Source organism: Athene cunicularia (assembly GCF_003259725.1).
Source record: "Athene cunicularia isolate RWA chromosome Z unlocalized genomic scaffold, athCun1 chrZ_part5, whole genome shotgun sequence".
NCBI classification, from domain to species: Eukaryota; Metazoa; Chordata; class Aves; order Strigiformes; family Strigidae; genus Athene; species Athene cunicularia.
In genome coordinates this window covers 74,788-90,572 of record NW_020799146.1, presented here as the reverse complement: position 1 = coordinate 90,572, position 15,785 = coordinate 74,788, and the positions used below count along the sequence as shown (strand labels likewise).

Sequence of the window (15,785 nt, the reverse complement as noted above, 5' to 3'; positions counted from 1 at the left end):
AACCCTTTGACAGATGAGCCCCAGGCTTTGCTTAAGGAGCAACAACCTGATGTTTACACACAGCACAGGCCCCCCTTTCCTTCATGACCACTAAGAAAAATCCGCAGCACATTGTCAACTTGTCTAGGACATCTTTTTTCTGGGCACCTCCTTGAGAAAGGCTTCCACAAACGTTCAGCCCATTGGGTCTGCTGCTGAAGCAGGGCTGAAGGTGTAAATAGTGCTGCAGGACAGACACGTGCCTTTCTCTAAGGGGACACCCCAACACCCCAGCCAGCTCTGGTGGGCACTTACCAGTTCTGCATATTTCAAGTTTTATTTCTAGCGCGTAAGTTCCGCACCCGGTCCTGTTAGAGGTGTCCCCGAGCTCCCTGCAGGCAGTGAGGGCTGCAGATGCCTCCTCCCTTCAGAGCAGTTCAAAGGTGCTGTTGCTCCTAATGCCCCGTGTGATGATCACTTAGCACGAGAGCATCAGACAGCACACGCACGTGTTAAGCGTTACTGAGGCTCCGTAATGAGCTACAGCGATGTCTTATATGGGATCACAGTTTAAATCCTAGCACTCTTGACTTCACATTTATAGAAGACAGTCCTATTTTGTACCACATTGAGCATGTAGTGTAACTGGGAACCGCAGCTGTGACTTAGTTAATGATCTCAATAAATCCTACTTAAGCAGAGACAAGAAGAGAATTATGCAAATGACTATTTCTGTACCAAATGTACTTGATAACTGAAGACATACCAAAATAAGCTTCAGCATACAAACACTAATACTTTTTTTAACCCGCCTACATGAAAAATATGCAAGAGAGGGAACAGCTTACAGAATTCCATTTCAGAAGAGCTGTAGTGGCAGAACATTTATTACAAGCTTGCTAAAGGAGACACATGAAAACAAGGAAACAAGAGGCACATGTACAAAGAGGAGTGATTAAAACTCCCAAGAAAGCTGACAGATTTTTCAAACACAGCTGTGAATGTGACACAGAATTACTTTTCTGAACAGACCCTTCCAAAACGTGATGATTAAGGCCTCAGCACAATGCTGCTTTCTCAGCAGTGCATCAGCCAGTCACACCTGGCAGCTCGATAAGATGTCTTCCATCAGTGTCTTGTAGACCCAGGCATCACCTTTAAGCCGCTGTCGCCGGATACCCACCACTTCAGATTTACCGATCCGACACACTTCTAACTCAAACTCCACGGTTACTTTGCCAAAATTCAACCGTGTTTGACACTTCAGGGCATAACTGTACAAAGCAGAGAAACGGAATAGTCATTGAACTGTTTAATGTTTGTTTTGTGATGCAGTTTTGAATTAGTAAAAGCACTTCACAGAAATTATCCCACTGCGACCCAGAATACTGCAAAACAACCTAGAATTTAGCAAACTGAGAGCCTTGAATACTTTAGTCCCAGAGCACTATCATTATGCTCAAGTGCCAACATCCTACCCAGCCATAGGAACCACTGCTAGCCACGGACCCCCGTTCTCAGGGTGCAGAGCTGGAATGATGGAGATGTTACCACATTTCTCCTCGACAAGACACCACTGCCGAGAGGCTGGTTACAGCTCAGCTGGTGTGAAAAGTGGAAAAACTGAATGGAAGGTTTAAATCATTACAATGGGAGAAGGTACTTCTGTGCAATTCAGTATCCTTCCAGATTCTGAGCTCAGAAATGCATCAGAGGTTGAAGTGTAACCTGACGTCCTACAATGCCCATCATTTAAATATTCAACAACTTTAGAAAATGTGTATTCATAAGTGAACACATTTCTCTTTGTGCATTGGGGAACTAGGAAACAGACATTAAGCTTTGATCAGAACTAGGAACCAATCCTACTAACTGGACTAAGGTACCAAAAGTAAATCCTACAAATTAAAAGCAAATCCTATAAATTAAAACAATCTACACAGAGGTGTGTGTATTCTGAGAAGCTTTTAAAACATACTGATCTCTTGGCTAAATGCTAATGTCTAACTGCCAAGAATGAGGGTTTTTCCCTCATGATCTTCCAAAACTGCCCGATTTGGCCATGTGACTGTACCCTAACACACCTTTTGTGTTTACAAGAGATGGACAAAATTCACATCAGCCTCTGAGAGCTACCTCACTGATATTGGTTCATATCTGTCAAAGAGCTCTACTTATTAGAGCTCACCTAACATTGTTCTGCATTGTGCGGACAAGTGTTATTGCACACATTCACGTTGTGCTCTGCACACTTTCTATACAGTTACTGTATTTTACAATGTGGGGCTGAGAAAGTAAGTTTGAAAGCTTCACTTTAGCAAGGATTGGAGTACTGATTTTTTTAGACAAATACAAGTTGAAGTCATACTTTACACTTACCCCTTCTGAACGAATTCCACATGCTTCTCTGAAAGAACACTGATCAATTCATCTAACACTTGGTCTGGATTCAGGAGCTTAGTGGCAGTAACATTACAGTGTTCCTAAAAGTAGTTATCAAAAAATGTCATTAAAAAACCATCTTTCTCCTAAAACTGAATACACTACAAGAAGTCTTCATAAAGAAAGCTTTGGGACAGCCAACCATAGGGAAAAATGCTTCAGCTTCCCAATATTACCAGTAGTGGCAACAGGAACACTAAAGAACCGCTGGACAATTAATATCAAAGCATGTCCGAGCTATAACCCATCATAAAATGTGGAGTAGCAGTGACAGGCAGGGCAGCACAGGGGCTATCGGAGCTCTGGTGCAGACAGAGGCGGGTTCTGCAGAGGTCAGCAGCGCGTTGCCTAGCTGAGGCTGAGCACACCAGTGTCAGGGAGCAGGCATGGCTTCTCTAGGACCATGTTTGAAGAGAAGAGGTAACTTACTACTCCTAGGTTTACTGTTATATGGGGTTTACATCTAATACTTCATATTGCAGACTTGTCCAATACGTGACTTCTGGAGCAGCTTTCAGACACCCGTATGTAACAAGAGAAAGGTGTGTGCCAGCTGTGATATGCCACAAATGCTCTCTGAAGTCACAGAAACAGATGAGAGAAGACAAGGTCATAAAAATAGCTTGAGCAATGAACATCTGTCAAGGATGCAAAGTCAGAGTAAAAGACTGTCTCTTACAGCTCTTAATTTAAAACGTATGCAACTCCCTGCCGTAACTGCTGCAGCCCTGTGAAATAGAGTTCTACCTTCCCCTGGTGTACCCCAGCGTCCCTTGACATGTGTCAGTCATTTTGCATGTGCTACAGACCAGGGAAGCTGCTGCAGAAGGATAAAAGCTTTTGGAGACAGAAGATCAAGGTTTTCTTTCCAATCACTGTGAATTATTTGCAGTCTGGGCTCCTGTACAGTAAGTCACTCGGGTTTGTGCCCCAACCACACCCTGAACTTGTACAACTGCCACCTCACCCCTGACCAGTGCCTCTGGGAGCAGCTTCCAACTGGAATACAGCTGCTGGTCCCATTTACACGGGCTGCAAAGCACAGAGTGGCGCTTTCACCGACAGGCAGCACTCCCTGCACAGCAGCTGTCCGAACAGCGGCAGCACCTGGAAGCTTCACCTCTATGGAGCTGTTTACACCCCAATAACAGCCTTCCCTCCTTCACCAAAATCACGTTTTTCAAACATTGTCTACACACTCAAGTGTAAGCTACCCCTCGAGTAACTTCTGAAGTCCATTAGTTGCTTTGGAGCAACAGACGGAACTCTGCTCAGTGCACTGGTATTACACCAGCTCCATTTGATGTGTACTCCACAAAGCTAATATCAACCTCATGAGTCAGCTCTGGTAGATATAATTTATTAATGTAATTTTAATGCAATGAGGAACTACTACTTCTTATGGCCACTTAAAGAATAATCAGCCAGCTGGTTCAGGCGCAGTGACATCAAAACTTTAAAAATCAGAATTATGCTGACAGTGTCAGAAATTCTTCCATAAGGTGTAGCTGTTTAGGCTTTAAGTTTAACCTCACATTTTCTTGACATCTATAGACTACCTTGGAACAGACATAGCACAGCAATCTAATCCAGGAATGTTGTTTTTTTTTTTTTTTTTTTTAAAGTGGGAGAGCTAGTAGTATCTCTATACATATTACATGATTAAAAGTTTTCACCTAGGGTTCCTTTAAAACCATTCTGCTTCCCTCACATTTGGTTTAGATGGGATATAAAAAGCAATGGCCAAACTCCTCCCTTGATCTGTTGGTGACTTGCCTGAGCCCAGATTAAAATGACATCTCTTGGTGGTAACTGGGACATTGTCATATTGAGAGATGCCACAAGAGAAACTGCACTTCACTGCAGAACGCAGGCAAATCAGATCACAGAAGTTCCCACAAGACCATTTCTAAAGCCATTAGATGTTTTCTATAATTACACTTTGTTTTTCCTGTAAGGTTTTTCCAACAGCCATACCTTAAGTTTCCTTGGGCAATATCTTGAGAACCGTTTCCTTTTATTCGGCGTAAGCATTGTGATCACTTTGTCTAGGCCTCTTTCAAGACCTCCGAATATTTTGGCTTTTCTCGTCTTGTGGATGCTATGCACATGGGCTACGTTGATATCTAACTCTGGTGAATGACACCTGTTACACAAATTAATCAGTTTTTTTTCCTCAGTGTTTAGAAATTCGTTAATTCAGGTATGAAATATTACCAGACCTGCCAGAATGAAGGAAACCAAAGCAAGTGCAGCGTACTATGAGAATTTCTGTTTGACAGTTGGTTGAGATTTAAACCCAGAGATGTATATAGAAACTGCAGCCCTCTGGGAAACTCAAATGAGAAGGAACTTATATTATGGACCACAGGAATGTATATTCAGAAGATAACTGTGTTATATAGTTTTAAAACTTTTCTCTGCCTCCAGTATTTCCTAGTGAATACAGAAGGAGGCTTCAGACAGGTTTTTACCAAGAGAGAAGAAATCACAGTTTGCTGTTGTAACAAGGCTTCCTAGGCAGCACAGGGATTAAGGTAGTCCTGATCTAAATAAGGAGTGTACACAAATAACTGGACATTTACCTTGTTTCTGGAAGAATCTCAGCTGCTCTCAATTCATCTATGTTTGTTGGGTTTCTGCGTTTCTTAATTGGGGTAACTGTAGTGAACCGGCTCTCTGAAAGAAAGCATCCATGCCAAAGTAGGTATGTTTTTGCATAAAGAATTTACTTTTCTTCAGCAAGGATTTCTCATAATTAACATTTCTAAAACCAGCCCCCTTTTCCATCTCATGTCTGTATCTTCAGAATGGTAAAATATGTTTTTGATATAACAACAATTCTACCCTACTCTGCAAAGAAAACTGCAACTGATTTCCCCAGGGCTCTACAAGTCAAGCCTTAGAGCGACCAATGCAGTTCAGGGTTAGAAATTTGGAAAGAAAGAGGATTAGAATTGCTTTCTGGCTCTTATTTTGGTTCCAGAATAAAACTGAGCAATTCGGTGTGTCAATAGTTGTGTTCTTCAACAAGCCGTTTCCCTTAACACACACCACGTAACAGCCTATGAAGCTGTACTACCCACGTGCTGACGGGGTTCCACAGAGCATGGTTTTGAACATGCAGAAGCAAACAGAGTGAAACAGTCAAATGAGTAGTTATAATTAAACCCAGCTTCAGCGTACAAGGTTTCAGCTCTCGACATCATCATCTAGGGCCAGGTGCAATTCTGATCAAGATTTCCAGTGGATACTTCCACTTTTCTGCTGTTAAGAAAGTAGTAATACTCCCTCTCCTGAATCAAAGATATTTCAGTGAAACGAAGAATTAGCTTTTGGTTGTTCAAGCCTCAAATCTCACTGAAGTGAGCCGAAATAAGCACCTTCCCATTTCAGAAGGAGTACCTGCTTTTCTTTTTTAAATCTGTGCCAAACTTCATAAGTTACCACATCAGTCTCAAGGCAAAAATCAAACTTACATAAACAATTGCTAGTCTTTGTAGTGCACTTCCTTAAACACTTTACTGAGGGTGTCATTGCACAGCAGCATGTTCAAGGTCCCTTGTAACTTGAATCGCCCTGCAAAGACTGTTTCTGAACAATGTTCCTTAGCATCTGAACAGAAAAGTTTTCTATTGTAAGGAGCCCTTGGCATTTGAAGGACCAAGTTAGCATTTACAGTATCAACACCAAAACTTTTATGTTAATGGTTGAAGGGAATGATAACATACATACAGGAGCCATCATTTTTCATCAGAACAGACTAGATAGGCTGAGGAGATAAATTTCTGGTAACTCAGAAAAGCTGACATGGTTTAGACAGATTTCTGTGGTCTATCACGTGACTAAGATCTACACACTGGTAACAGAAGTATTTTCACTGCCACACTGGACTGTTACTGTGAAAATGCTGATACACTACCATGAGAAATCCAAAAGTTAGATTTCTTAGAATCAATAAAAGCAGACTTGACTAAAAGTATACCTTTACTTTCGCTCAAGGTAATTACAAATAGAAAACCAGTGTTGAGGAAATCCTGTTCTCAGCCTTCAGGGAAAAGTGGAACCAAGTTTTAGGAACACTAACACTTGTCTCCATGTCGGAGTGTGCCAAGAGGCATGCCCCGTGATTCTGGAGGCAGCAACAGCTTCTGTAATTGACAGACAAGTGACATGCCCTGAGGGATGCCTAAACGCCTTGCAGCACCTTAGCAGAGGTACCAGAACCACCAGGCTGGGGACTATGGCAAAAAAAAAATAGTTGTGTGTTCATAATGGATTTACAATAATCCCTAAGCAACGTATAGGTGCAAAGTTTTGATTAGTTACATACCTCTGGAGGCAGGTGCATGAGAGGGTTTGGTTTGTTCTTCACTCTCAACCCGACTCCTCACGAAAGGAGTCTTTGGTGTGGAAAGCGCAAAGGGCATTTCATTTCTTAAAGCTGACGCTGTATCAGCATTCTCTTTGTTTTCATGCTTCTTTGGTGCCACTTCTCTTGTCACTGGAGTTGACAGTGTGAATTCTGTATCATCCAGTTGAGCATCATGCCTTGAATGCTACAAGAGATGTAACAAAAAAACAGAGACATCCTTTGCTGTATTCTGATCACATTCAGGAACGATACAGACAAGGAAATTCTAAAATGGAAGCAGGTTAAGAAACACCATACAGTGCTTGCTTTTTGAACAAAATGGTTAAACTCTTCTATACTTCTGATTCCCTCCATAACTTGCTAATAAACACCTCAAGTCATTTGCCATTTCTTTATCTGCTCTTCTAAATTCTTCAGCTTGTACATTTAAGACTACTCCTCCTCACCAGCTCACCTAAATTCAGCTAAGATTTTTCATTTGGTTTAATTGTATCATTTTAATTGCCTCACTGGATTTTCTTGTCCAATACAGACAGGCTGAACTTCTTCAAAAACTTGTCCAGCCCCAGCCTAGCTCTGAGATCTTGTCTGCTGTACCATACTGTTTTCCCATCAGTTCTAGACTCCTCATTGCCTCATTTACCCATTCCCTAGATGCTGTTTTTATGCAAATCAAATGTCAAAGCTCAAGTTCTCATCAAATGAATCACGACCTACAGCTAGAGGAAGCCACAATTTATATTCAGCTATACATTTAAAACATTTCTTTAGTGAGACTAACTCCCCTAAGCCAGGATCCACTGAACATTTAAATATGGAACAAATTTTGTGTAAAATGAGAAAAAAATTTTTTGATTAAGAATAGCATATTTTTTTTTAAGGAACTAGTATTTATTTTTCAAACACCTTTGTTCTGTGAGTATTTAGAGCAAAATCTCTGAATGGAGATTCTTCCAAGAGTGAAGCTGCACCAGAAAATTCCACAGATCCCGACACGTATGGCACTTCACCGCAGTGTGGCACATCTTCATGCATCATAGTTTTTTCAGACTGAAAAGAAAGATTCAGTTGGGATTCCACTGCACGATTAAAAGGAAGATATAGTGAGAAAAGTGTCATTAAAATCTAAATCTTATTTCATTCTACGTTGCTAATTATGGTTAACAGCTAATGGAAGTTCCCATGCTGGTGACCTAAGTTTTATAACATGACTAATATCATTGTGGATTTGCCCTTTGTATCAAACACAGATGTGAAATTATTCTCAAAGCAGCATTACCGAGTCATTTTTCATGACCTGTGTCAAAAAGAGAAGCATCTTACAAAAAATGCCTGCCTTTGATTTCAAGACTTGAAGCACAAGCTCTTTTTACCAAAAGCCAAACCATAAGCTAAAAAACCTGAGAAAATAATGCAGTAAAGTCTGAAAGGGGGCTGGGTAAAGGTAAACACATTACATACAACACACAGTTACAGAATCTGTAACAGTACTTGAACTAGTACTCAGAACCCTTCATCTGACTGCTAGCCCAACAAAGTTGTCATTTATTAAGTCACAAGATTCATAACTTCAGGTAACCTTCATGGCTCACACCACACACAATCAGAGGTATATCACAGCATCCCAAGTTCAACGCCTTTTGTCATTTTCAGGAAATTTTTCCCAAGGACTTGTTTTGCACCACTTCAGTGAAAGTGCATAGTTATTTTAAGCTATTGGTCCTCAGCTGGAATGGGTGCTGTTTTAGGAACCTGTGTTCTGCTGGCAGGTAAGCTTCCCTTGGCCTGTGACCAAGGGTATTTCCATGATCAGATTTCTCATTACTACTGCAACAGAAATGGAGCTTTCTGGTACATCACCAGACCTACTACGATGCCTTACTAACACGCTTACCAGCGGGCTGCTGGCCACAGCCAGAATCTAACAGCCTGATACTGCAGCTGAAATCACATTCCAGTATGAATGCCTGAACAGGATTCTTTGGCTACCACGTTCCAGAAATCCATGCCATGGTGAATTTTTTGGAATATCCTTAAGCTGCTTGAAATAAGACAGTATTATGTACAAGCTTGTGCCACCAAATTCAGAGACTGGCTGAGTTAAATGTTCTGTTTGCTTGGGTGTCTTCAGGTTAGACCAGCTCTAGCTAGAAAACTTTGCTAAAGCAAAGGATATTTCAGCAAATTCAGTTGGTATTCACTCAGTGTCTACATGCAGGTAACTTAAATGTGTCCTGAGCACTGCAGAGGGACTAATGAATCGTTGTGTTGTGTAGACATGATTTTCAGTCACCTGCGAAGGCATAATGTGTTAAAGAGTAGCATCAGACAGACCAATTTACCCAGGACACCTCCGGAGATGAATTAACTTCACAGCCCCGGCACTACTAAAACCAGAGAACCTCCACCTCAAAGTCATCTGAGCGTAGAAGACTGACCCACCATGACCATGGAAATCACATTCACCTACACCTATGATTCATGACCTGTTATGCAGCACTGGCAATCTTAGAATTCACACCTGCGTTTTAGAGTAGTTGTATGAATGAACTGAAGTGATTTACATGCAGCTGAATCAGATACACCAGCAAGTATTTATTCCAAGTGCTTGTCTCTGTGCAGAGAATAGCACATCCACACAGCTAGTTAGCTATTTCATATGGATATCTACAGTTGGAGGGGGAATGGCTAGTAAGGAAGTCTGAAATTTTCCTGAATGCTTTTGAGTTTATCAAACACAAACTAGTACCTCTGACATCACTGTATGTTATATATGATAATGCAGTTTGGCAACTTCAGACAAGTTCAGAAGTGCTCTATTTGTACTTTGCTACCAAACCACAGGAACAGAAAACACCATAAGATATGCAAAACTACTTGCAAATCCAATTAATCAGAAAAACATCAGCACCATGTTACCTTTACTCTAAATACACAGAATACTCTCTGGGATTGTGTTCTAAAAGGAAAGATATGAGGAAGGAATGACTGACTCATGAAGCGCCCATCTCTCCTCGAACCAGGACACCAAGATGACATGACAGGATGTTTCAGAAGACTTCCCTTACTAAGTCATGCTACAGAATCCCAGAATCATCCAGGTTGGAAAAGCCCCTGCAGCTCCTCCAGCCCAGCCATGACCCCCCCCTGACCCTTCCCAACTCCCCCAGACCCCTCAGCGCTGGCTCAGCCCGACTCTTCAACCCCCCCAGGGATCCCGGGGACTCCCCCCTGCCCTGGGCAGCCCATTCCAACGCCCAACAGCCCCTTCTGCACAGAAATCCTTCCTCAGAGCCAGCCTGACCCTGCCCTGGGCAGCTTGAGGCCATTCCCTCGGGGCCTGGCGCTGGGGCCTTGGCTCCAGAGACTCATCCCCCCTCTCTGCCCCCTCCTGGCAGGGAGTTGCCGAGGGCCAGGAGGTCTCCCCTCAGCCTCCTCTGCTCCAGACTGAACCCCCCCAGTTCCCCCAGCCGCTCCCCAGCAGAGCTGTGCTCCAGACCCTGCCCCAGCTCCGTTGCCCTTCTCTGGCCACGCTCGAGTATTCAATGGCCTTACAATGTTACATGCAACTTGCGAGGTACTAAAGTGTTCAGGGGCACCACGAAAGAGTGCAGTGACTCAGGCACCACAGAGCAAAACCTGGAGTGATCACACAGGCCAGACAATGGGCAATTTTAGCCCATTTCTGTGAGCAGCCAATGGGAGATTCTGTGCAGTACTCATGGTGCACCATGTCCTCCCAACAGTTATTCCAGTAACACCAGTTCACAGAAGCAGCCCAGCTTGCTAAAACGTGTTCATGAGGAGACTGAACTGTTTAATGATGAAGACTTTGGCTGACTGCACACGTGTCATCTTACTGATGTTCAGGGCACCAGTCTGTGTTCCCTGGTAGGGCTCTGTTAACGCAGAGCAGCATTTTAATCAGTATTTTGTCCTGCTGAGTTCAGAAACCTACCTTGAGGCCAGCTGATTGCTTTGTGCTGACATGTCCTGTCGGACCTGGAACCCTTAAGCGAACACACTTGCCACGAGCCTTCCTGGATTGAAGCAAGAGATATGTTGCTGACATCTGGTCATACTTCCACTATGAAATAAAAAAAAAAGTATTTTAGTCTCCTCTTTAGAAATCTTGTAAGTCCAAAGCAAGCTCAGCCTTCAGAAAATTTCTGTGTTTCTACAACCTTTTCTACCTGATGTGCACCCCTAATGTTTGGTCACTCAAGTGTAATTCCAGTCCTCAGCTGACTCACATTATGTGTTTGAGATCAAGAAACAGACTATGGTGGTTGTTCTTTCCAAGGTAGTCTGCAGTACGCTCACGAGTGTGAGCACAAACACAGAAGGCAGAATCTACCTACTGAGGTGACTGGCAAAGCCATTAATTCAGTCTGGCTGATATTTCAACCAGTCTCAATTTTTTTGCAAGTCCCCCCATTCTTCCCCCACAAGCGGCACCAATTTTTTTTCCGCATGATTTTCAGCAATTCTCCTTGTGTGAGGAACATGGGTACAATTCTTGACAAGTTTGCAGCATAGTACAATTAGTTTGCACTAGTTATAAGGGATTAGAAGTTCTCCACTGAAGGACTATGCAAATGCCACAAACCTATTTGGAAGGGCTCTTCCCCTGTGTAGACAGATTATTCAGATTATTTCCTATAACTGAATAACAAGGAGCATTAACTCCACAAATCCATCTTAAGTATCACGCACATTTTAAAAGTCTGTTTCTACTACAATCACGTAAAGAACCTGACAGTTTTTCCAAAGCAAAGAACTGTCGCTGCTACCATGTAAAAGGAAGCAAAAAATTCAATTTGAAAGGAGAATCTTCATGTTCAGGTTAAAGCTGGAGTACACATCATGTTTTAAGTCTCCTCTACAGCTTGCAATGTCATTGCTAACATTTGTACAATTCTAGAAGTAGTCAATTCAACTTTTGCTCTTTGTATTCAAAAGTGACCAAATGTAGTCACTTTTTAAAAAACTTTGAATAGTAACTGCAAAAAGTATATTTTATAGTCTGTTTGGGAGATGCTCTGATATTCTACTCTTACTCTTCTTCTTACTTACTGAACCATTTGAGAGCAAAGAGTCAACCCAAAGAGCATCTGTTGTTCAACTATAAAATTTCTGTTAACTCTATTGTGAGTTGAAGAGATTTGGAAAGATTTTACCATGGTGGGAAATAACAGTAAGGTTTAGGAGACATCACAAGCACAATCAAAGAAGGAAGAGGAGAAAATTAAATCTGAACTTCACAACAGTAGTTATAAAGTACAGTTAGATTTTGGGGTTCTGCAGGGGCTCCTTAAATCTGAAAGGTATTAATAATTTAATACTAGACAATAAGTGAGCATTAGTCTGTTAATACAGTAAGATTAAACACAGTAATACAGTAAATTACTGTAAATTACTGATACTTCTTACCTCTGATATTAGTTCCAATATAGTCTCCTTGCTCTGTTTATAAAACACAGAAAGCTCTGTTATGCAGTCTTCATCGAGGTGTCCCAGCTGCAAGAACATGACAGACATTGAAGCGTGAGGCTTTTGAGTTGTCTCAAACCATATCTGACTGTGACAGTCATGAAACCCAGCAGGCTGAGTCTGTGACCAACCATGATTTTAGACCTTGTATTTTAAATAGTTATTATCATGGCTAAATATTGCAGGGAACAGACTGAAAAAGTCCTGCAACTCCAGCAACTTCACAGCCTGGCCCCTCCTTGGTGAGAGGTTGTGAATTCAAATAAGAAAGCCTGACAGCAGATGAGATTTTTACTAGAATGGAAAGTACACTTTCATCTCTCCATAAATATTCAAAGCTATCAGAAATGCACATCTTTTCTAGAGCCACTTAGAACAGGTGCTACAAGCACAGAAAATCTGGTTTTTATCTAGCAAAACAGTGGCACCCACTGGCTAACGGGAAGCACTGGCTGCCAGCCTGCTCAGGAATTACTACTGACAGCTTGATTTTTTTTTTCCCCCCTCTCCATACTACCTTAGCCTCTCACACAAGTAAAACAAGATAGTGCCAGGACAAACATACATCCAATGAGGTCAAAGTTTTATTCCAACTATCTGTTTCCAGTGAGGACTCGATACAAGATAAGCCATAACCATGTCTAACACTCTCCAGAACATTTGCACTTTGCACCTTTATTAAAGTATTGACCAAGCAGCCCAGAGAATCAACTGGTCATTCACATGTGGAAATACTTCACATTTTAATGAGAAATCTGCTATTTTCCAAACAAAGTATCAGCTGCAGAATACAGTGAAAACACATTTGAAATTCCTCCTCGAGAGAAATTGGGAGAAAGCAGTAACATTGAAAGCAAGAAGATCCAAAAAGAATCATGATCATCTCAGAGCTCATCTCAGGAGAAACATCTTCACACTCTCATACTGTGAGGGTAGTAGCAAACCAGCGAGATCATACTAAATACTTTATTATTCATCTGACAAGTGTACTTACCGTGCATTTACTTTGCCACTGAACAGCATCAGAATAACCTTGCATGAGCCAAGGGTGAGTTAATAGATGTTTAACTGTAATCCGCTTCTTTGGGTCCACCTAGTGGGCAATAAAAATTAAGCTGAGACTTAAATCATTGGGAAGAACCGGATAAACTGCTTGTCTTCTACTCAGACTTTTAGGGTGGTTAGAAGCTCAGATGGCAACCAATACTGTTTCACAGCTTCACCAGAAGGAAGGTCAAACACGTGAGCTGTTAAGAGCAGTTACACAACCTACAGTTGTAATAACTGTTCCAGGAATATTTAGCATCGGTTAGATGTAGCCAAAATGCATATTCAGCATGTTCAGCTTCATTTATAAAAAAAGCTCTTATTTATATAGCAGTTAAGAACCACCACACCGGCTGCTCGAAGACTTTGTTTAATCATTTAAGCTTTGCTTAATTATTCCTATACCCAAACATTCTTAAAGAATTTTCAGCAGAAGGCAATATTAATCTTTTCTTCAAAAATTTGTAAGAATTAAGCTTCCTGGCTTTAAGCATTTCATCAAGGTTGTGTTTTGACCTTTGCAGTTGTACTTCACAGACCTATTGAAGAGAAGCAATACCTTTACCTGCAGCATTTGGTCAAGTAGTAGAGTACTGCTAGGAGAGAGCCACTTTGGAATAGAATATCTTCCTTTCTGCAGGAAAGAAGAGGATTTAGAATGAACATTGAACAGCTAATTCGAGAAGAACTGCTAAATTACTTGAATGATAGTGACACCTGCATTTGGCCACAAAGGAAGAACAGACACATGCAAACTTTGCATTTTTCTTACTAACACAACTGGGTTTAGTACTGCTGTTACATTTATTAAAGTAATTCTTAAAGCTACGTTTGAATTACCAGCTGCAGTTTCCACCCACTTGGCCCACGTGACATTTCCATCTCAGTCCACTTTTGCAGCTAACCTGCTTCTTGACTACTGCTTGTTTCATCCCATCAACTTGATATGGAAGTTTTAGAGGTGTAAACATGTTGAAGCATGAATGACTGATAGCAGCACTTCGAAATGTGAATATTCATTGAAATTACTACTTTTCAGACACTAAATATAAACCATCGTCAATATTTAGCGATCCTTTTTTTTGAATAGGTTACAACTAATGCTAGAGTTTTGATCTCTACTCGTAGATCAGACAAGAAAAAGGTTACAGATCTAATAGGCAAGTTTCAACCAAATTTACTTTTTAAATTCTTTGTTAGAAGAAAATTGGAAATGGCTTTCAGATTTGAGGATTTGAGGTACAACAGTAGCTAAAAAAAAAAAAAAACAAATTCACCATCAAGGATAATTTACTTCAGTGAAAATGAAGAAGAACAGTTTTCTATAGAGAAATGCCTCCATATCAAAATGATTGTTATCACATGAAGCAAACATTTCTAAGCAGAGTATGTCTTGTTTTGACATCACAGGTAAATAATTTAAGTTACAACTTTACAGACTAATGAGCTATTTATAGATTGCAGGCTGTTTCACAATGCAGCTTAACTACGAAACTAGGCCAAGTCAAGTAACACATGTCGTCTGCATTTTGTTTTTAATATATTGCTACAGAACATGAGACAAGGAAAAACAAAGTTAGCATCTACTTGACTGAGAGCAATGCTGGAAGGTAAATAGCTTGCAATAGCTACCAGATACATAAGATGACACCAGAAATAATTTTGGATTTTTTTGTGGGGTATTTTTTTGTTTTTACAGAAGTCACATGCTTGCTTTTTCTTTCAAAAGGTAAAGGCTTATTCAATTATTCCCAAATGAAGAGATGTGGACCCTTCCAGGGACAGAAACATTGCATGTAAGTCACATGATCCTAATTAGATTCAAGCAGCAGATCATTACATTGACTTGGAACAGTAGTTCTGAGTTGGGATTACAATAAATTTCAGGATCTATAATGTGTGAAATTAAATTCCACAATAGTGCCTAAGTGTCCTCATTTCAAGCAATTTCCATGTCACAACCACGTAAAACTAAAACAAATTCAGAGTGGAAATGGCAAGCCTGAGACATTATCAGTTTGACTGCACCCAGACCAAGTTTTAAAATTTGGTCATCTCAGTTCACTTAAACAAGTTCCACTGACCAACCTTCTCTCAGTCCAAGCAACTCATTGCCTCCTTCCTGTGCACGTTAGACAGCCACATGCAGACATCACCTCTGATGAGCTTAAGATCTCCGTTCCACATCTAAGTTCTCTGCTCACGTTTCAACTATCGACAAGTTTAAGAGAATTAATACCTTAAGCCAGTAGATCATTTACCAGGCTCTGCATCTTGGCCGAATAACCAGCATGAAGGATTCTGTCATCCTACAAAAGTATGCTTACACAGGGACCAGTTCTCAATGTATGCTAACCTTAGGGGTGGACTGTTATATATCAGCACCTTTACACAATCTCTCCGGATCAGTTAGACATTGTTTCCCGCCCCCCCGCCCTTTTTTTTTTTT

At 41.1% G+C, this 15,785-nt stretch overlaps 1 protein-coding gene across 1 annotated transcript in view; it reads right to left on the bottom strand.

Moving 5' to 3' along the window:
* Positions 1-981: 981 nt before the first annotated feature.
* Positions 982-15,785, bottom strand: part of MELK (maternal embryonic leucine zipper kinase) — a 21,085-nt gene continuing 6,281 nt past the window's right edge. The window contains exons 8-18 of the mRNA XM_026866885.1: positions 13,902-13,970; positions 13,284-13,382; positions 12,230-12,316; positions 10,755-10,883; positions 7,703-7,846; positions 7,154-7,156; positions 6,755-6,980; positions 5,007-5,100; positions 4,399-4,567; positions 2,359-2,462; positions 982-1,253 (exon numbers count right to left, since the gene is read on the bottom strand). Of these exons, the coding sequence (XP_026722686.1) occupies positions 1,076-1,253; positions 2,359-2,462; positions 4,399-4,567; positions 5,007-5,100; positions 6,755-6,980; positions 7,154-7,156; positions 7,703-7,846; positions 10,755-10,883; positions 12,230-12,316; positions 13,284-13,382; positions 13,902-13,970 (1,302 nt within the window). The 3' untranslated portion in view covers positions 982-1,075. The remainder of the gene's footprint in view (positions 1,254-2,358; positions 2,463-4,398; positions 4,568-5,006; positions 5,101-6,754; positions 6,981-7,153; positions 7,157-7,702; positions 7,847-10,754; positions 10,884-12,229; positions 12,317-13,283; positions 13,383-13,901; positions 13,971-15,785) is intronic.